This window comes from Pelodiscus sinensis, chromosome 9 (genome assembly GCF_049634645.1).
Source record: "Pelodiscus sinensis isolate JC-2024 chromosome 9, ASM4963464v1, whole genome shotgun sequence".
Lineage (NCBI taxonomy): Eukaryota > Metazoa > Chordata > Testudines > Trionychidae > Pelodiscus > Pelodiscus sinensis.
Window position 1 is genome coordinate 11218988 of NC_134719.1, and position 22986 is coordinate 11241973.

Sequence of the window (22986 nt, forward strand, 5' to 3'; positions counted from 1 at the left end):
TTTGAGTAGCTCAGGATTTCTTGTAATTACTGTGAAATAGTGAGTGGAAAGAAAAAAATATTTTATTCCACTGGAAGCACCTATCATTTGGTGCCCAGTCCCTCAGTTCTGATGAAGGTAAAATTCCCATGAGATTAATGGGAGCTTTTTTGCCTGTTTAAAGACTACAAGATTAATCTCTTAGGACATGTCTACATTATGCAGAAGATTAACACTGCCACAGTCAATCTTCTAGGGTTCGAATTAGCGGGTCTAATGAAGGCCTGCTAATTTGAACTGAGAGGGTGCTCCCATCAGCACCGGTAGTCCTGCTCCTCACGAGGAACAAGGGAAGCCAATGGGAGTGTTTGCTTCTGCTGACCTCCCGCTGTGTGGACAGTGTAAAAACACGATTTGAAATACATTGAGTCCAGCTACATACTTATATAGTTGCGTCGACCTTCCCCTTTAGTGTAGACCAGGCCTTTGAGATTTGAAACCTATCCTTATCAGCAAAACTTTACCATTAATGCATCTTGGTACCAGTGGTTTTAGATCCTGTTCAATACTAGAGATAGCAATGGTACAATGTTTTATAACTAGTCACACCAAATTTTGAAACTGAAATCTAAAAGAAATATTAGTAGTTGAAAGCTATTCAAATGGCTTGGATGAATGATGGAATAATTCAAAACAAATTATTGCATACCGATCCTTGTTTTTTTAAAAAGAGACGGTTTTTCTAAATATTCACTTGCACACACTATAGCAGGTTTGTGAATGAAATAATTGTATTAATGTACATCATCATTGGTTCTATTAATATTTGTTTATGACAGTCATAGCGTAAAGCACATGCAGCTGTGACCTGATTTGAGAACATATTTATAGAGGCAATGAGCTGAATAGGAGCAATTAAAATATATCAAACCATCTCAAGTGGCTTCAGCTTGGTATTTAAATATTTTAAGAGAAGAGAAGTTATCATCACCCTATGTATCATCACCCTCTTCTTACATAGGGTTTTCAGCTGATCACAAGTTCCACAAACCAATGAATTTTGGAAGAACTTATTTTAGGGGAATGGCTTCAAGTTTGAATATTTCACACTTTTATTTATTCTGTGAGGAAAATCTAGTTGAGAGAATGTGTCCATTAGTCTGTCTGTTCAAGAACTCTTCCCAAATGGTAAGAGCTAGGAGCAACAAATTTGGAATACAGCTTCCTCTTATAACTTAAAGCAAGGCAAGGGTTTGGTTGTGCCAAGAAAATGGGATGTGCCTGGAATGGGATTGCTTCTCAGAAAACCATACAGAAAAGAGACAAAATCGCCAGGCAGGTGAAAGGAGCTGGCTGGGGGCAGCCCGCCCCCTTATCTGGGACTGTCACCCATCCCCAGGTGCCCATTAAAGAGAATTGGGTGGGGGCTGAAGCTTCCCCCCTGATTCGTACAGGAACATTTCTTCCTGTTCCCCTCTGCCAGGAAGGGAGGGGAAAGTGTACTGCTTGCTGCATTCTTAGAAATGAATCTTAAATAGCCTTTTAATCTCAACGTATTGCAGTTCATAAATGGAATCAATTATACTTGAATGTTAGTGATTAAGGAAAAGCAGTTCTTCAACATTTTTACTCTACTTTGGAAAACTACACAAGTATTACCACCACTAATAAGGATAGAGATTAACAAGATGATTAAAGAATACAAACAATTTTAGTAATGTTCTAATTTATATATACAATTAAACTGGCTTTTTAAATGTCCCTATGGGACATAAAAAATTGTGATGCATTATACTATTCAAATATGCTATTTTTAAAGTATGAACTAAAATGTACATTAATATTTTCAGCACTATAGGCTATGTCTTCACTAGGAGTTTTCTTGGCAAAAAATATGCTAACTCATTTGCATGAGTCACAATCTTATTTGCATATTTTCTGCCAATCAATTTTTGCGCTGGGGTTTTTGCGCAAAAACAAGCAGTGTGGACATTTTCTTTTTGTGCAAAAACCCTTTCCCGCAAAATCCTTATGCCCCAAAAAAGGAGGTTTACCGATCTTGCAGGAAAAGGGGTTTTTGCACAAAAAGAAAACATCCACACTGCTTGTTTTTGTGCAAAAACCCCAGTGCAAAACCGGATTGCGAGAAAATATGCAAATGAGATCACACCTCATGCAAATGAGTCCCTCATTAGCATATTTTTTGCCAAGAAAACTCCTACCGTAGACGTAGCCATAGAGTGCTTTATATCGTCAAAGTTCTGTACAAAAGACTAATCAATTACACTGGTACTAGGATGTTAGATATCAGATAACTGAATACTGGGTAACTGCTAAGATTTCATGCAGTTACATGAACTATTCGATAGTCCCTGGGGGCGGGGCCTGCAGCCAGTGCGCTCCAGCCCCACTCCCGGGGAGCCCCCTGCTACCTCGTGCTGGCAGCAGCATGGGATGGCAGGAGGAGGCAGTCCGCAAGGGGAACCAGTTTAAAAAACAGTTCTCCGCATAGACCGGCTGCCTGCTGCCCCGCACTGCTATCTCTGATACAGAGGCAGTAGTGCGGGATGGCAGCAGCCTCAGTCTGCGGGGGAACCGAGCTCCCCATGAACAGAGGCTGCTCCGTGGGATGTGGAGCATTCTCTGTCCACGAGTAGCTCAGACCCTCTCCCCCCCACCCCTGTGTGGACAGAGATTGCTTCATAGCAACCCTCACTCTTCCCTTCCCCCCAACGCTGTTGCCTCTGATGGAGGCAGCAGCGCAGGGGGAGGAGGTGGCACCGCGGAGTCAGTGCTGGGGGGAACCAGGTTTTAAGTCAGCTCCCCCTTCCTCTCCCACTGCCTCTGGAGGAGGTAGCAAAATGGGGGCAGGTGGGTGCAGAGCCAGCATGCATCTGCAGCCTGCTTAAAAACTGGCTCCCTGTGCATATTGGCTCCAGCCTACCCCCGTCACCCTCCACACTGCTGCTTCTCTATCAAAGGCAGCAGTGCGGAGATGGAGGGAAGGAGCAGGTGGATCCAGTGCTCATGGGGAGCCTGCTTAAAGCCAGCTCCTCATGGGCACCAACTCCCACTCCCCACCCCTTGCTGTCTCTGAGAGGAGGAGAGTTCATGTAGTCAACAAGATTAATCGATAAGCCTAAGCTTATTGGTTAATTGTGTAGTCATCTACACGATGACATTCCTAATTGGTACTGCATTACACATTACACTGCTGGGACGGGGGGAAAACATACTAGATCCAGATTTTAAAAATCCATGTAAATATAATGTTTTATTAATATACATATGTTTTATACTACAAATATCATTGCAAAGTAGTTTTGAGGCAATTCTTTAAATTTGTTCTTAAATATTATCTACTAATCCTTCTGCCATCACTGTGTGCACTGAAACAAAATGATCAAAGGCAGATTTGATGATGAATCGCAAGTAGGTAGCTTGGAATTCAGGAAGCTGTAGAAGAGACAAAGCACTTATTTTCATTATTGTAATAAGATAAATGTTCAACAGGCTTCTGTAAAGAAGTTTAACATTTAATATATAGCAGAGGGATCAAGACATTTCTACATGTCAGTTTACAGAACTTCCTTTGATTAGAGGAATCCAAAATAGCCCTTCTGTTTCCCTTAAAGCACTGGAACTCACAAAGCTTTCAAGACAACAGCTGGGCCAAGAGAGATTACTGTACTTCTTCAGATGGATAGTAAGCAAAATTAGGAGATCTGGCTATACAGATATTTATACCATAACATAACATATAAGCACATATCCAAGACGTAGGGATGTATTTAAACTCTAAAATAATATGTAAAAGTTGGGTTGACTGAAGGCATTTGTAACTAGTCTATCCACCACTATTACATGTGTCACTAATACTATATGTTGAATATACTCACAGAAAATTCTTCTGTTTGAAGTGCCCCTTCTGTGTATTGTAAATCTAGAAAATAAATTTTATAGCAAACAATGAGTTTACATTTCTACAATTCTGTGATAAATTTCCACTGGACTTGAAGGTTCCTGGAAGTTAAGGATTGTAAGTCTACACTGTATGCAAAAATATTTAACAAGATGATTAAAGAATAAAAACAATGTTAGTAATGTTCTAATTTAAATATATAAACAATTAAACTGGCTTTTTAAGTGCCCCTATGGGGCATAAAAACTGTGATGCATTTTACTACTCAAATATGCTTTTAATTTTTGAGTATAAAATAAAATGTATGAGTAGTACTTTCAGCACTTATATAGAGCTTTCTATTTTCAAAGTTCCATACAAAAATAATCCTCACAATTGTCATTTATGGAATTGAGGCAATACAAATAAATACAGAAATAACAAATACCCCTATTTTATAGCTGGGACAACAGAGAGAGAGAGGTTAAGTGGCCAACTTCAGGTCACAAGAGTGATAACACTGAGATTGGAATGAAGCTATTCCTTTTTGAATAGGACATAAAGAGCCAAACTTAGCTCAAGATCCAACTTATGCTACGTCTACACTGCAGGCTTCTTGCGCAAGAAGCTTTTTGCAGAAGAGATCTTCCGCAAAAACTTCTTGCACAAGAGTGCATCCACATTACAAAAGTGCATCGCAAATGCAAAAGAGAGAATCCAGACTGCATGTATGCTCTCTCGCAAAAAAGCTCTGAATGCCATTAACAGAATGACCACCAGGGAACCGTGCTTCTTTCGATAGACTGTTTTTGCACAAAAAAATCCTGTTTCCTGTCCGCACACACCTGTAGTGTAGACATAGCCATAGTTATTCACAGTTCTTCATAACATCCTCAGTACACTAAATATAGTTCAAATATACAGGCATCAACACTTAATCTTATCACACGATCAAATGCTTTCCATTTTTCTTACATGTAGTCACAGTTTAAACAGATCATCATCATAATTTCAGTATTTTAGTATCATTTTTGGACTTGCTAAAGCTCTGATCTAGCAAATATCTACACACATTTAATTTTAGAGCTCATGCTAAAGTTAAAAAATGCATAAGACAAGGGTTTCTAAACAACGATTGGTTAAATGTCAAAAACTATATGACTCAAATTCTGTAAAAACATGAATTTTAAACTTTTTACTGCTCTAGTTTTCATTATGCCACCATCCTCACTTGATGCCAAAGGAGACAATACAAAGCCCAATCCTGTAAACATTTATATACAAAGTAACTTTATTGCATGTGAGCAGTCTCACTGAAATCAATGGGACCACTCACATAAGGAAGGTTACTCATATACATCAGGGATTGCAGGATTAAGCCCAGCGTGTAAAAATTAATGCAACTTTTACAACAGTGTTTCTTGATAGTTTAAATCAGGGGTCTCCAAACTACGGCCCGCGGGCCGGATGCGGCCCGCAAGGCCCTCTCATCCGGCCCGTGGAGACCTTTTTGTCTGGCCCCGCCTTCTTCCGCGTGCCGGCGAGATTATCCCTGAGCTTGAGTCCGAGCATTGGTGTCAGCGGGAGAAACGGATTCGCAGGCGGCTGCGCGAGGCCCCAGCGCGCACACGGGACAGCAGGTAGCCTAGGTCAGGGACGGCTCCGTGTGCCGCTTGGCCGGGCAGGCGAAAAAGGGGGGTCTCGAAGGCGGGCTCCGGATCAGACCCGGCAGCAGAGGATCGCGGGAGGCTGGACGGAGGGGAGGAAACCCGACGGTGGTTTCTCAGGGGCTAGGAGTGAGGGGCTACTTCTCCGGGGGCGGGGCTGAGGAGCTGTGCCCATTGCAGGAGGCGGTCTGGTTGCTGTGGCACAGCCTCTGGGTGACGCTGTGCCGTGCCTAGCGCGCTGCCCTGGTCCCTGCAGTGCGCCCTGAAGAAACATCCCTCTCCCTTCGACGTCTGGTCTCTCTCATCCACAACCCAGAGCAGCACCGCCCTGCCGGGTATCAGTCTGTGGGAGCGTTGGGCACTGCTTTCCAACTTCCTTTACCAAGTGATAACGTGTCTGCTTTCAAACCAGCTTTTCCCATTAAAATGCATGCCCCTTGTTCCATGGGGCTATGTTACAAATTGTCACCTCATTCCCTGCATGATAGGAGAGCGATCACATCTCTTCAAGTGTGAGTGTCTTAGGCTGAACATATTGCCAGGATTATGTTGCTTACAATTTTCATCACATTGCGCAGGTGGAAATGAGTTCTCAGCAGTTTCCCCGTTCTGGAGCCCCTCCTGCAGGACTAGGACAAGCACCACCCCCAATTTCAAACAGTGATTTCTAAAGCCAGAAATGTCTGCTATTTTGGCATCCAGGAAACAATTTCACCATTCACACTAATACAGGTGTTCATGTGTAGTGTATCAATGTGTTATTAAATAATAACTGAATAAAATAATATTAAATAAATAATTAAAAACAACATCCATGTTTTGATTGTTTTTTATTTGGACCTCAAGTGTGTAGTCGGCCCCCGAACTGCTGTTTGATAGTTAATGCGGCCCTCGGGCTGAAAAGTTTGGAGACCCCTGGTTTAAATAATGAACTTTCAAATACAAACTTAAATTTACAAAACTCGGGGTTGAGACAAAAGGGGTATCAATCTATACTCCTATCCTCAAATACCTACTGAACACAAAACAGTACTCAATTTAACATTATTCTAATATAAGTTGTTGTGTTCTGGAAAATATTTTGACTCTTAACAAAGAAGTTCTATGTTACATTGTTTCAAGTCATACTTTTTTTTTTTTACATATAATTTTCATGTGGATTTCTAGCATGTCACTTTGGTAACATTAACAGAATATTAATTTTTATGGATGATGTCAATAGTAATAAAAACAGTGAATCACAATCATTTCCAGTATACCAAACAAATCTTATAAACTAAAATAAACAACTTTTATAAAATTGTTATAAACTTTATTCTTCTTAAGGTGTGGAGATATTAAGACAATGAATGAACAAATACATAAAGGCCAACATCATTTCCACCCAATCAGAGGGGTTCCATATTTGGTTACTTACCTTTTTCAACACATTCTTCAAAATCTACTGGATCTTTAGATAAACTTTTCTCAATCCTTAAACTCCGTACTAAAATATATTTAAAAAGAAATCAGCATAGAATGAGCACTGAAATTTACCTACTTTCATATTACTGATTTACTAATTATTAACAGTACTTAACATCATGCATCAACTTTTCATCTTAAAAGAATTTTACCAACATTGGCTAGTTAAGTTTCATGGTATCCTGTTGGGAAGGTAGGTGATCTCATCATCATCCTCATTTTACAAGTGGGGAAATGGAAGACTATTTAAGTGATTTCCCCAAGATTAGCTAAAGCTTGAGTTCCTAGCTCCTGAGCTCACAATATTTCTCTTACTCTTTTATATCTTTTTTCACATTATTATAAAAATTTGACAAAACACACTTAAACCTCTTTAATCTGGTAACCCTGGGAAACAGGGTGTGAGGGGGTGGAACACTCACCTGCTGCCCCACTCCCAGGGACACACATGGCTCTGCACTCTCTGCCGCTCCCAGACACCCCGCCCCACACACACGGCCATTTTGGGAGTGGCTGAGAAAAGTCTCAGGGGACGCAGCACTGCATGCTGCCGTTCCCCAAACTGGAGTGGAGCGGAGGGGGAGCAGCTGCATGCAAAGCTGCTTCTTTCTCTGTACTACAGGTGTTCCTGGATTAGGGACATCCAGAGTACGGAGGTTTAAATGTATAAACAAAGGAGATAGAAGTTTATACTACGAAATTAAAAAGCAACACATTCTAGGGGTGTAAAATCCCATTTAATCAGTTAACCAGTTAAATGTTATGTTTAACTAGTTAATCACTTACATGGGGCAGAAGCGATCTCTCTCTCTCTCCCCCACCCCCCCACCCCCATGTTGTACTGTAGTGAGCTGCTCTGACCAGGCCAGGTCCGCTGTAGGAAGCAGCCCTCCATCCACGACTGGTGGGGGACTGCTCCAGCCCAGCCAGGCCACTGGTTAATGAGTAACCAGTGAGCATCACTGGATAAGGGTGATGTTTACTGGTTAACCACTGACATCCCTAATACATTCAAAATAGATAAAGAGAAAATACTTTTTGGATTAAACATATAATTAATTTACAGAATTATTTGAAGCAAATTATTTATTATCATCATTAACAAGTCCTGACGTAAGTGGGGAAGTAGGATACTGGGAAGAAACACAAGAGGAAATGTACAACAGAGGAGGACCCCTGATTCATACTGAGGCTACGTCTACCTCTGGTATCCCAAAATAGCTATTCTGCGTCTTTAAGTGCACCTGTTAATTCAAAATATATTTCAAAATAACAGGCGCGCTATTCCAGTATCCCTATAACCCTCATTCCACAAAGGTTAAGGGTTTTGTCTAAATAATGCTTTATTTTGAAATAATCTCAAAAAAAGCTACGCATTTTGCATAGCACAAATTGAGTAGCTTATTTCGAGGTGAGGGAGCTGTGCAGATGCACCCTGAGAGAGTAGGTCAATCAGCTAGTTAGCATAGATGTTTGTACATGAATATAAGAGGCCTGGGAAACAAGTAGGAAGAACTGGAAGTCCTGGCATAGTCAAAGAACTATGATTTGATTGGAAATAATGAAGACTTGGTGGGATGACTCACATGATTGGAGCACTGTCATGGAAGGGCATAAACTGTTCAGGAAGGACAGGTGGGGAAGAAGTTGCACTGTATGTAAGAGAGAGGTATGGCTGCTCAGAGCTCCAGTAAAACATGGGAAAAAAGTCTGTTGAGGTTTTTTTTGGTTAAGTTTAGAGGCAGGAGCAACAAGGGTGATGTCATGGTGGGTGTCTGTCATAGACCACGGGATCAGGTAGATGAGGTAGACAAGACTTTCTTCAGACAACTAACAGAAGCTTCCAGATCACAGGCCTTGCTTCAGATAGGGGACTTCAATCACCCTGACATCTGCTGGGAGACCAACAGAGCAGGACACAGACAATCCAGGAAGTTTTTGGAGACTGTTATGGATATCTTTCTGGTGCAAGTGCTAAAGGAACCAACCAGGGATCATGCTAAGCTTGACCTGATGCTCACAAACAGGGAGGAATTCGTAAGGGAATAGATATGGGTGGCAACCTGGGCAGCAGTGATCACGGAATGGTCAAGTTCAGGATCCTGACTAAAGGAAGAAAGGAGAGCAGCAAAATACAGACCCTGGACTTCAGAAAAGCAGATTTTGACTCCCTCAGGATTCTCAGGGACACTAACATAAGGGGGAAAGGAGTCCAGGACATCTGGCTGTATTTTAAAGAAGCCTTACTGAAGGCACAAGAACACACCATCCCAACGTGCAGTAAGAAAAGTAAATATGGTAGGCAACCAGCTTGGCTTAACAGTGAAACCTTTGGTGAGCTTAACACAAAAAGGAAGCTTACAAGAAGTGGAAACTTGGACAGATGACTAGGGAAGAGTACAAATACATTGCCTGAACATGCAGAGAAGTAATCAGGAAGGCCAAAGCACAGCTGGAATTGCAGCTAGCAAGAGATGTGAAAGGTAATATAAAAGATTTCTATAGGCATGTTAGCAATTATAAAGTGGTAAGGGAAAGTGTGAGACCCTTAGGCTACGTCTACACTGGCATGATTTTCCAAAAATGCTTTTAACAGAAAAGTTTTCCGTTAAAAGCATTTTTGGAAAAGCACATCTAGATTGGCAGGATGCTTTTCCGCAAAAGCACTTTTTGCGGAAAAGCATCCGTGGCCACTCTAGATGCATTTTTCCGCAAAAAAGCCCCGATCGCCATTTTTGAGATCGGGGCTTTTTTGCGGAAAACACTACTGTGCTGTCTACATTGGCCCTTTTGTGCAAAAGTCTTTCGGAAAAAGACTTTTGCCGGAATGGGAGCAGCACAGTATTTCCACAAGAACACTGATGATCTTACATGAGATCATCAGTGTTCTTGCGGAAATTCAAGCGGCCAGTGTAGACAGCTGGCAAGTTTTTCTGCAAAATCATTTGATTTTGCGGAAAAACTTGCCAGTCTAGACACAGCCTTACTGAATGGGGAGGTAACCTAGTGACAGATGATATGGAAAAAGCTGAAGTACTCAATGCTTTTTTTGCCTCTGTTTTCATAGACAAGATCAGTTCCCAGACTACTACATAGTTAGGGAATGAGGTGGGCAGTCCTCAGTACAGAAAGATCAAGTTATTAAGAACTTTTTAGAAAAGCTGAGCATACAGAAATCCATTGGGATGGATGCAATATATCCGAGGTTGCTGAGGGTGTTAGATGATGTAATTACAGAGCCCTTGGCCATTATCTTTGAAAACTTGTGATGAATGGGGGAGGTCCTGGATGACTGGAAAAAGGAAAACATAGCATCCATCTTTAAAAAAGGGCAGAAGGAAAATCCAGGGAACTACAGACCAGTCAGCCTCACCTCAGTCCCTGGAAAAATCCTGGTGAGGAATCCTCAAGGAATACATTTTGAAGCACTTGGAAGAGAGGAAAGTGATCAGAAATTGTCAACATGGATTTACCATGGGCAAGTCATGCCTGATCAACCTGACTGCCTTCTAAGACAAGGTAATTGGCTCTGTGAATATGGGGAAAGCAGTGGATGTGACATATCTTGATTTCAGCAAATTCATATGGTCTCACAGAGTATTCTTGCAAGCAATTTAAAGAAGTATGGATTGGATAAATGGACTATAAGGTGGATAGAAAGCTGGCTGGATCATCATGCTCAATGGGTAGTGATCAAAGGCTTGATATCTGGTTTATGGTCGGTCTCAAGCAGAGTGCCCCAAGGGTTGGTTTTGGGGTTGGTTTTGTTCAACATCTTTATTAATGACCAGGATGAGGGGATGGATTGCACCCCTAGGAAGTTCATAGACGACACTAAACTAGGTGTAGAGATAGATACACTGGAGGTTAGGGATAGGGTCAAGAGCGACCTAGACAAATTGGAGGACTGGGGCAAAAGAAATCTGATGAGGTTCAACAATAACAAGTGCAGAGTCCTGCACTTGAGATGGAAGAATCCCAACAGGCTGGGGACCTACTCGCTAAGCAGCATTTCTGATTAAAAGGATACCAGGATTACAGTGGATGAGAAGCTGGATATGAGTCAACAGTGTGCCCTTGTAGCCTAGAAAGCTAATGGCATATTGGCATACATCAGTAGGGCCACAGCCAACACATCTAGGGAAGTGATTATTCCCTTTTATTCAGCACTGTTGAGGCCACGTGTGGAGTAGTGTGTCCAATTCTGGGACCTCCATTACAGAAAGGATGTGGACACACTGAAGAGAGTCCAGTGGACAGTAACCAAAATGATTAGGGGCCTGGAGCACATGACTTACGAGGAGAAGCTGAGGGATTTGGGCTTATTTAGTCTACAGATGAGAAGAGTGAGGGGGGATTTGATAGCAGCCTTCAACTACTTGAAGGGGGGGGGATCCAAAGAGGATGAAAAGAGGCTGTTCTCAGTGTTGACAGATGACAGAATGAGGAGCAATGGTCTCAATCCCTAGAGGGTTTTAAGTCCCAGCTTGACAAAGTCCTGGCTGGGATTGAAATATATTAATAGTATCATGAGTTTTCGTGAGCACAACCTACTTCTTCAGATGGAAAAAAAAGCTCATTATACTATTTATATATTTTGGTTAGTCTCTAAGGGTATGTCTACACTACCCCCCTAGTTCGAACTAGGGGGGGTAATGTAGTCATACGGAGTTGCAAATGAAGCCCGGGATTTGAATTTCCTGGGCTTCATTTGCATAAAGCCGGCCGGCGCCATTTTAAAATGTCGGCTAGGTCGGACCCCGTGCCGCGCGGCAACACGCGGCACGGACTAGCTAGTTCGGATTAGGCTTCCTCTCTGAACTAGCTGTACGCCTCGTGGAACTAGCTAATCCGAACTAGCAAGTCCATGCCGCGTGTAGCCGTGCAGCACGGGGTCCGACCTAGCCGGCATTTAAAAATGGCGCCGGCCGGCTTTATGCAAATGAAGCCCGGGAAATTCAAATCCCGGGCTTCATTTGCAACTCCGTATGACTACATTACCCCCCCCCTAGTTCAAACTAGGGGGGTAGTGTAGACATACCCTAAGGTACTACAGGACCAGTGTTGTTTTTGAAGTTTTTTTAGTTACTGACTAACATGGCTCTGAGACTTTTAGTTAGGATTGGTCCTGCTTTTAACAGGGGTGTTGGACCTGATGACCTCCTGAGGTTTTTTTACAATCCTATGAGTCTACAATTCTATGATTCTATAAGGTAAGTTGTTTAGTACAATAAAGTTATATTACCTAGATTAAAATCATCAGGCCAATTCTTCCTCATGCTTCAAAGCATATCTACCTCAAGTTGGGAAAAATAATTCTCCTCAACATACCATAATCGTATAATGCACAAAAGCCTTATATTAGGAAAGATGTTCATCCTTCTCTGGCATATCTTGCTTCCCCAATTGGTCAACGCAACATACTGGACTCAAAGGAGCACTAGTTTGCTGGTTTAGTTACATTCTTATGGATTATTTTTTAAACTCTTTAGTTAAGAAAGTGCTACTATTGAGAAAATTAACACAGTTCATGAATACATTGCATTCTTACCTAAGTAACACTGGATTGTGAGTTTGCTGATTTTTACACATTTATGAAAATTAATAATGAATTCCTGGGGGAACATTCCTGTTGTTGTCCAAAATGTTTCTGAACTTCTGTTGTTAAAAAAAAAAAAAACAACTTTTTAATTATTATGTTAGGTACAATAGCTATATAAAAATGAGATCTGCAAAGTAATTTATAATTAGGTTATTTTCACAAGAAACAATATACAGCCATTAAATATCAACATTTATATAGCTTCTCTATCTCTTACAAATAGCCTCTATTTTCTTTACTGCTTACAAACCTGTTCATCACAGAATATTCCCAGATACTTGACTGATATCCCACTGGCCACTCAGTTCAACAACCTGTCTAAAATATGTGTGTGAGTGACTTTTCACCTAGAAAGATCCTATTTAGATCAACTTTGTTGTCAATCCCTCCTCATACCCTTCTTCTTTCTGCTGGATTTCTCATGCCCTCAATAACAAAGAATTCTGGCACAGATAGACAATTCATAACTACATACTATGCCATAGCTGACACACCCAGCATATCATTGGTCAGTTGTGAGCTGTAACTATCATAACCTCTACATTATAAGTACCTTGTAAATAAAGATTTCTGGAGCCTGTTCTAAATATACCATCCTTGACCTTGATCTTGTTAAGATTTCCACATATGCTTAACTTCCTTAATTGTAAATACTCCTCTAGTGCAATATTGAACATATTTTTTACATAATGAAACAAATCCCACGGTGGAATTGTTTGGAGATGAAGAGTCAATGACAATCTTTTCACATTGGGGTAGATTTACCATTTACTTTAAACAAAGGGGAAATAGTGATTAAGGACAAAAGCTATTCTCAGATTGCATGCATGCATTAACTTAAGCCAGTGTTTCCCAAATGGTATTCCGTGGAACCCCAGGGTTTTGCAAAGTGAAAATAAGGGTTCTGCAAGAAAATTCTACTCATTACTCAGCACTGCATGTGCAGTCAATCAGTGGTGCAATCGTGTGTTATATAACACTGGAAATTCCTGTACTCACTGTTAGGGTGCGTGGATCACGTGGGTGACTTTAACAATACAAGAAGTTAATAGAATCTACACATATAATTTAAATTATTGATTCCAAAATTCCTCATGGGTCATTGGCTAAAAGAAGGAACTTTAAAGAAAAAAGCGAGTACTTCCAACACTCTTGTTGTTACTGAAACCAGCAAGGAAAATACCAAGACAGCTCAAGCTAATTATGAAAAATTACAGCCAAGTAATAAGAAATGCAGGTATGCCGAGGACTATTTGTCATTTGGATTCACAATCAATGGAAATAAAGATGCTCCAGATACCCAGTGTGTACTATGCAACAAAATATTATTTAATAGTTATTTCGTACCTGCTGAATTGCAAAGACATTTTAAAACATTTTGTTTTTAAATATGTGCAATTAAAATAAATGTTGATCTCATGACCTTATTTCGCATTTGTTTATTATTATCCTTACTTATTTGTGGTCTACTTTTTCAGCTCCAGATATAAGACTGTTATTAGGGATTCCATGAAATTATTTCGAGTTTAAAAGGGTTCTGTGGCCAAATAAAATTGGGAAACACTGACTTAAGCTATTTCATAATGAATTGGGTGCTACAACTTCAGGCATTTTTTCAGTTTTTGAGTAGTGTGAAATAGTGTTCTCACCTTTTTATGGTGATATAGATCACAGACTTCAATATTTTTAATAAAAATACAACTGGATTTCAATTAAAAAGCAAAATGTTATGAGACTGAATGGCTCAGAGTAGAAAGCAGTACAAGGAAATGGAATCTTCTATTTTTTGATCATTAGTTCAAACAGCCTCAGGCTTCTAGTGACAAAATATCATTACTATCTGACAGCTAGGTGATGGTCTATGAGAAATGAGCTGATGATCACAGTCCAGTTCATAGGTGAAAAAATTATTAACTCAGTAGTCTCAACAAATATGGATAACAACAATCAGATATAGAAAATGGGCTATACTCTGGTTCCTTGAATTGCTCTCTTCCAGGTCAGGATTGAAATACATTAATGGAAAGGTTGGAGAAAGTTTGCACTGCTCCTGCCCAGGATACCTTTCTTGGTAACAATAGAAATCATTGTTCTCCAGTGATATCAATACACATATTATGGTAATATGGAAATTCACTTTTGAAAGAAAAATGTTTGGATAACTCCTATCCTGGAAACTATGAATAGATCTCAATAGTTACTATTTTAAAAAACACTCATAATTAAGTTTTGTTGAGAAGTTCAGTTATTTCCTAGGAATGAGTGACAGGGGATGGATCACTTGTAGAACCCTGCGCGGATACAAATGTATATCCATGGATACAGATATCTGTGGATATCAATCAGTATCTTATGAACTGCAGAGCTCTCTCAGGAACTGCAGTGGCAAAAGGAGCAGATCCTGGGAATTGCTGCTTCCAGGAGCCAGCACTCTGTGTCAGCAGCTCCCACACAGCAGCTACACCACTCCAACCCCTCCCACTGGGGTGGGCACCAGACTCAACAGCATAGCCCTGGACAGGAGATACAGACATCTGTGTGGAATGGATGTGGGTAGGCCTAGGGATAATACATCCACACTGGAGGAGCTGCCGGTGCAGGGCACTAGCTTGTGAGAGAAGCAGCCCCACGTTCTGCTCCTTTCATCGCTGCGGTTACCAGGAGAGCCCTGCAGTTCAGAAGATATAGATTTATAATGCAGATATCCACACCCATAGGCATAAATTTGTATTTACACAGGGCTCTAATCACTTGATTACCTGCTCTGTACATTCCATCTGAGGACCTGGCATTGGCCACTGTCAGAAAACAGGATACTGGGTTAAACAGATCTTTTATCTGACCCAGCATGACCATTCTTGTGGTTTTAATTACAATTAGGAAGACTCGGGATTTGACAAGAATCATGTTTTATAATACGCAGAACTGGTAGCACCTCCTTACACTTAAAGTTTCTTAACACTTCCCATTAGGACTCAGTTTTCAATTTCTGATAACTCTGCCAAACTGTTTGAACTGCAGTTTACCACACTGTGGGTCTACCTATGATTGAATTTTGGAATTTCAGAAAAACAGTTTAGCTGTTTCTTATATAAACATTTAGAGAAAAATAAATTATTTTGCCCAAATTCACATAAAAAAAATCTTGCAATCTTTTCCTGAGAAGCTCTAACAACTTCATGTTTTGCTAAGGGAGTTGCCCTATTGTTAGAAATTTGATTTTCGCTGACCCTGTGAAAATTCACCTAGGTTTGGCCAAGCTATACGCCTTGTAGCAGGGGAAAGAAGTTCATATATGCTCCACTTTTAGATTTTGGCAGCTACATTGTTAAGGATTCCATCTGTGTTAAGCATGCTCCAAGAGTAGTATGAGCTGAGTATGACTGTCTCTCAATTGCTCCTCCAGGTTGCTATGGGCCAATGCAGTGCTCAGCCTGGGAACTAAGACCAAGGACAATGTCGCTCCTGTGATCTCAATGCTCCTACTGTAGCCCATGCAGCAGAAAAGCAGGAGGAGGCAACTTGACTGAAATATAGAGGGCTGAAGAACAATATGGGGCAATAGACCAGGACAAGGAGCATGGAGAGGAAGACTTGGACTGCAACAGGAAAAAGTAAACTGGGGTAGTAGTAGACTAGAAGACACTTGCAGATGGGAAGATAAATCATATCAGATGAGGAGCTGTGAGGACAGGAGATTGGGAGAAGGAGCTTTGATGGAGGTGGGGAAAAGAATGGGAAAAGCTAGATGACCGTGACCAGGAGTTAGTATGAAACAGAGACTCGACAAGAAGTCATGCAGGGAGATGGAGATTGACGGGGCAATGAGACTGGATGGAGTGAAGACTGGGACTAACTGGACAAACAAACTGGAAAAGGGATGAGCCAAGGGAGAGGAAACATGGTCTAGCTTGGCAGAGAGATCAGGAGTAGGACTAGGATCCAGGGAGGAGAGTGGGATGAGGAGCTAGCACAAAAACAGGCTGGAGGGGATATAGACAGGAGGGGTCAGAGTTGAAGTAAACAGAACTTAAAAGGTCTTTGACCACTAAAGAATATTCTACTCCAGAACCTGGAATGGAACCCAAGATTCCAGCGTCTCTCCATTACTCTGCTGTCAGCAAAGATCTGTGAAACTCACAAGCAAAGTTTGTGTTAATCCCCCTCTAGTAGCTGGTCCAAGGAGAGAAAGCAACCTATTACTGCTGTCATTTACTCCATATTTATTTGCAGTACTGTTGTTGTTGGTCCCAGGATATGAGACAGGCGAAGTAGAGGAGAAATCTTTTATTACATTAACACCTGAAAAATGGTGTCCCTTTCACAAAGATATTTACCCAATAACAGATATTGCCCCCTCCCCCATCCTGTCTCTAGCACAGTGGTCCCCAACGTTGCGTGGCTGCCGGGCGCCCAGGGGCGGGGCCACGCAGGAGCCGGGCGCCTGGGGGCGGGGCCACGCAGGAGCCGGGCGCCTGGGGGCAGCACTGCGCATGTGCCGCGCGCCCGGGGGCAGGGGCCGGCAACGCACCCCGGACCGGCACCGCGCATGGGCCGCGCGCCCGGGGCCGCCCACGAGCCACGCGCCCCAGGCCGGCACCGCACATGTGCCCTGGGGCCGGGGCTGGGGCCGCCCACGCGCCCCGGGCCAGCCCTGCGCATGTGCCGCGCGCCCAGGGGAGGGGCCGCCCATGCGTCCTGGGCCTGGAGCCGGCACCATGCGTGTGCCGCGCGCCGGGGGCGGGGCCAACCCAGATGTTCCAGCGGGCGCCCAGAAATCCCCCGGCGGGCACCATGGCGCCCGCGGGCACCGCATTGGGGACCACGGCTCTAGCATTTACTCCATTAGCTGACCTGGCAGAAGTCTGTGCTATTTATCTAAAAGCTCCAGCCCCTGAAAAGGTCACTACAACTCCGTTATCCAGTTTGTTTTGTTAAAAAGCTAGGAAATTATACATAAAAGTTACATCAAAGAGACACAAGGTGCCAAAATCAAGCTCTCAAAAATTAGGAAATTCTAGACTTAAGGCTGCCTATGCAACCTTAATTCAACCTTCTTGTGCATGCACATTTTGATACAGTCTCGGCTACATGAACACATGCTATTTTCTTCAGGATCCCTTCCTCGTTCAGTGCACAAGATGGATGGTGCTCTGGGAATGAATCAGGGTTGTGCAGTGAAGGAGATTGTCTGTAGGATCCCTGCTCATTTGGTGCAGATCTTGAAGGGGTCTAGTGAATGAGGCGGAAGACTTCAAGAATAGAAAGGATGGTCTCATAAGACAGATGAACACTGTCCTGGACAAACAGATTCCATCCCTACCTCTGTCACAGATTTCCTCTGTGAAACTTGGCAAGTCATTTAAACCAAACTTTTCAAAGATGGCAACTGCAGGCTCCTTGTTTTCTGGGTATCAACATTAGGTTCCAGAACCAAACACTCACAACTGTAACTGAAGTCAAGGGCAGATGTGCTATTAGAAGTGCAATAGTATTTTATTAAATATTAAATACTATGAAAAAAGTCAGGTCTCATATTAGGCACCCAAAATTATTGGCCATTTTTATCTTAACTGTCTCTGTGCCTCATTTCCCCATCTGTAAAATTCCCCCTCCTCTCACAGAGATATTGTGAAAATTCAGTACTATTTGTAAAGCATTCAGATACTACCAGGATGAGCACCACAGAAAAATCCAGAAGGAAATTTATAAGAACATAAGAATGCCATAGTGGGCCAGACCAATGGTCCATCTAGCCCAAAAGCCTTCCATCAGTGGCCAATGGCAGATGCTTCAAAGGCAATGAACAGAACAGGGCAATTAAATACAGTTTCATATAAAGAATATATAATTTGGAAGCCAAATTAAAGTTGCACTGGCTATCTTAATTTTCATAATTCCTCATTTTTGAATGCTTCACTTTGCCACCTTAATGTTCTTTTAATATATACTTTGTGTGTATTATAAAAAGTAATAGCCTAAAAATCCAGTAATAGAAAAAAATCATATTGGTGATACCAAAGTACTTTATTTCTCCAGCAACCTTCACTTACATAAAGAACTAAACATCAAATCTTACCCATCAATGATGTTTTCAGGGGGGTATTTTTCATCACTTGATGTGGCTAGAATAACTTCAGTCCCTTCAGAGCTCAGGCATAAGTCTGTTGATTTCATCCTTTCTTGTTAACCAGCATAGGATTAAAAAAAAAAAGTTCTTGAAATAACATCATCAAGTGGGAGTGTGCTTGTGTTGCCTAGCAGCCAAATCAACCCTTAACAGGAATTCAGAGAGGGCATGTTACACTCTTATGGGCAACACTCTAGTCTGTCTCTTTTAAGATCTCTATGATTAAACTGCCGATATTTCTTGAGTTGCAGTCAAAACAGTCCTCTCACACAACACTGCTGCCCACAAATAGTTCCAGTTCTAAAGTAAAAGTAACTGCTTTGCGTTTCTAATAGTATTCTTTTTAAAAATGCTTAACATGCATTTTACATAGTAAAAAATACCTATGTTTTAATTAAGATATATAGCTTCAAGGTTTTTAATAACATATTTTAAAAATCATTAGTGTTTACTGTAATGCTGCCAAAGCAGATAAACTCCTAACAAATTATAATATAGAATTATAGTACTTTGTGCTTTATATAGCACCTATAAGTATAATTTATAAAGAACCTAAAAATCCTAGAAAACTTTACAAATAATAATAAGTCTTGCAGTATTTTTATAAATTAAATTATGGCTTTTCCCTTCTGGTATTCCCCCTATTTTCTTAATATCTCTTTAATGTCTGTTTCTTTCCCTATTCTAGGTATTTGGGCCCTAATCCTGCAATAACCTCTAAGTGGATATAGGATTGGGATCACTATCATTAGCGTAAACAATGAATTATATATAGGCTGGCAGTGATAAAACATCTAAACAAGTGAATATCATATCACAAAACAGGGAGCCAACAGGTCCTCTCCATTGTGGCATTGCTGAGACAACAGAACTTACACAGTTATAGGCAAATGAACACCAAAAAGATATAGACAGTTTGACAGGAATTCAGGGAATGGCAACAATATTTAGGACACCGGAAAGACTTAAGAAGATTTATTATAACAATGGCTAAAGTGGATAACCATGTACAAATGGGGTAACCAACAAGGAGCGAGAAGAACTATTTAGGGATGTTAATGGAGGAATCTAAGAATTGGGATGAAACTGAGCACCTGACAATTTAGGCTGAATAATAAGAAACATTTCCTAAGGATGAGGTTGGCTCTGGGAAAGGACACCGATCACTTTAAATTTAGTCTAGTCCAAATTTTGGAAACTATATGAGGTATGTACTAACAGACCTCTGTCATTCCCTGACATCCCTAAGTGCCTCCCCACATCTCCTTCAAATCCCAGAGCCCCCTCCCAATAGACCATATCCCATCAGCACTTCTCCAAATCCCCAGAATGGGCTCCCTGCTCCTTCCCATCCTCCTAGCACCTCCCAATGTCCCCTTCAAATCCCAGTGCCTCTTCCCAATACCCCATATTCCCTCAGCACCTATCCAAATCCTCAGAGACCCCTTCCTGCCCCCCATCCCCTTAGCACCTCCCCACATCTCCTTCAAATCCCAGAGCCTTCTCTCAATACCTCACATCCCCTGAGCGCCACCTTCCCATGTCCCCTTCAGATCCCAGCACCTCCTTCAAATACCCCACATCCTCTCCCCAAATCCAGTCTCCTCCCTGCCCCACATCCCCTCAGCACCTTCCCCTTCCCATGTCCCCAGAGCCTGCTTCCTGCCCCACATCCCCTCAGCACCTTCCCCTTCCCATGTCCCAGAGCCTGCTCCCTGCCCCACATCCCCTCAGCACCTTCCCATGTCCCCAGAGCCTGCTCCCTGCCCCACCTCCCCTCAGCACCTTCCCCTTCCCATGTCCCAGAGCCTGCTCCCTGCCCCACATCCCCTCAGCACCTTCCCATGTCCCCAGAGCCTGCTCCCTGCCCCACCTCCCCTCAGCACCTTCCCCTTCCCATGTCCCCAGAGCCTGCTCCCTGCCCCACATCCCCTCGGCACCTTCCCCTTCCCATGTCCCCAGAGCCTGCTCCCTGCCCCACATCCCCTCGGCACCTTCCCCTTCCCATGTCCCCAGAGCCTGCTCCCTGCCCCACATCCCCTCGGCACCTTCCCCTTCCCATGTCCCCAGAGCCTGCTCCCTGCCCCACCTCCCCTCGGCACCTTCCCCTTCCCATGTCCCCAGAGCCTGCTCCCTGCCACACCTCCCCTCGGCACCTTCCCCTTCCCATGGCCCCAGAGCCTGCTCCCTGCCCCACCTCCCCTCAGCACCTTCCCCTTCCCATGGCCCCAGAGCCTGCTCCCTGCCCCACCTCCCCTCAGCACCTTCCCCTTCCCATGTCCCCAGAGCCTGCTCCCTGCCCCACATCCCCTCGGCACCTTCCCCTTCCCATGTCCCCAGAGCCTGCTCCCTGCCCCACCTCCCCTCGGCACCTTCCCATGTCCCCAGAGCCTGCTCCCTGCCCCACCTCCCCTCAGCACCTTCCCCTTCCCATGTCCCAGAGCCTGCTCCCTGCCCCACATCCCCTCAGCACCTTCCCATGTCCCCAGAGCCTGCTCCCTGCCCCACATCCCCTCAGCACCTTCCCCTTCCCATGTCCCAGAGCCTGCTCCCTGCCCCACCTCCCCTCGGCACCTTCCCCTTCCCATGTCCCAGAGCCTGCTCCCTGCCCCACCTCCCCTCAGCACCTTCCCCTTCCCATGTCCCAGAGCCTCCTCCCTGCCCCACATCCCCTCAGCACCTTCCCCTTCCCATGGCCCAGAGCCTGCTCCCTGCCCCACCTCCCCTCAGCACCTTCCCCTTCCCATGCCCCAGAGCCTGCTCCCTGCCCCACCTCCCCTCGGCACCTTCCCCTTCCCATGTCCCCAGAGCCTGCTCCCTGCCCCACATCACCTCAGCACCTTCCCCTTCCCATGTCCCCAGAGCCTGCTCCCTGCCCCACCTCCCCTCAGCACCTTCCCCTTCCCATGTCCCCAGAGCCTGCTCCCTGCCCCACCTCCCCTCGGCACCTTCCCCTTCCCATGTCCCAGAGCCTGCTCCCTGCCCCACATCCCCTCGGCACCTTCCCCTTCCCATGTCCCCAGAGCCTGCTCCCTGCCCCACATCCCCTCGGCACCTTCCCCTTCCCATGTCCCCAGAGCCTGCTCCCTGCCCCACCTCCCCTCGGCACCTTCCCCTTCCCATGTCCCAGAGCCTGCTCCCTGCCCCACATCCCCTCAGCACCTTCCCCTTCCCATGTCCCAGAGCCTGCTCCCTGCCCCACCTCCCCTCGGCACCTTCCCCTTCCCATGTCCCAGAGCCTGCTCCCTGCCCCACCTCCCCTCAGCACCTTCCCCTTCCCATGTCCCAGAGCCTCCTCCCTGCCCCACATCTCCTCAGCACCTTCCCCTTCCCATGGCCCAGAGCCTGCTCCCTGCCCCACCTCCCCTCAGCACCTTCCCCTTCCCATGCCCCAGAGCCTGCTCCCTGCCCCACCTCCCCTCGGCACCTTCCCCTTCCCATGTCCCCAGAGCCTGCTCCCTGCCCCACATCCCCTCAGCACCTTCCCCTTCCCATGTCCCCAGAGCCTGCTCCCTGCCCCACCTCCCCTCGGCACCTTCCCCTTCCCATGTCCCCAGAGCCTGCTCCCTGCCCCACATCCCCTCAGCACCTTCCCCTTCCCATGTCCCCAGAGCCTGCTCCCTGCCCCACATCCCCTCGGCACCTTCCCCTTCCCATGTCCTCAGAGCCTCCTCCCTGCCCCACCTCCCCTCGGCACCTTCCCCTTCCCATGTCCCCAGAGCCTGCTCCCTGCCCCACCTCCCCTCGGCACCTTCCCCTTCCCATGTCCCCAGAGCCTGCTCCCTGCCCCACCTCCCCTCGGCACCTTCCCCTTCCCATGTCCCCGAGCCTGCTCCCTGCCCCACCTCCCCTCAGCACCTTCCCCTTCCCATGGCCCCAGAGCCTGCTCCCTGCCCCACATCCCCTCAGCACCTTCCCCTTCCCATGTCCCCGAGCCTGCTCCCTGCCCCACCTCCCCTCAGCACCTTCCCCTTCCCATGGCCCCAGAGCCTGCTCCCTGCCCCACATCCCCTCGGCACCTTCCCCTTCCCATGTCCCCGAGCCTGCTCCCTGCCCCACCTCCCCTCGGCACCTTCCCCTTCCCATGTCCCCAGAGCCTGCTCCCTGCCCCACCTCCCCTCAGCACCTTCCCCTTCCCATGTCCCCGAGCCTGCTCCCTGCCCCACATCCCCTCGGCACCTTCCCCTTCCCATGTCCCCAGAGCCTGCTCCCTGCCCCACATCCCCTCAGCACCTTCCCCTTC

At 44.7% G+C, this 22986-nt stretch overlaps 1 protein-coding gene across 3 annotated transcripts in view; it reads right to left on the reverse strand.

Moving 5' to 3' along the window:
- Nucleotides 1-22986, reverse strand: part of IFT25 (intraflagellar transport 25) — a 25338-nt gene continuing 2352 nt past the window's right edge. For 2 of the 3 annotated variants that reach the window (XM_014578763.3, XM_075936025.1), the window contains exons 2-6: nucleotides 18693-18795; nucleotides 12563-12669; nucleotides 6965-7033; nucleotides 3879-3922; nucleotides 1-3435 (exon numbers count right to left, since the gene is read on the reverse strand). In XM_014578763.3, the coding sequence (XP_014434249.1) occupies nucleotides 3328-3435; nucleotides 3879-3922; nucleotides 6965-7033; nucleotides 12563-12669; nucleotides 18693-18790 (426 nt within the window). In that variant the 5' untranslated portion in view covers nucleotides 18791-18795 and the 3' untranslated portion in view covers nucleotides 1-3327. The remainder of the gene's footprint in view (nucleotides 3436-3878; nucleotides 3923-6964; nucleotides 7034-12562; nucleotides 12670-18692; nucleotides 18796-22986) is intronic. The other variant, XM_075936024.1, reaches the window with a different exon arrangement.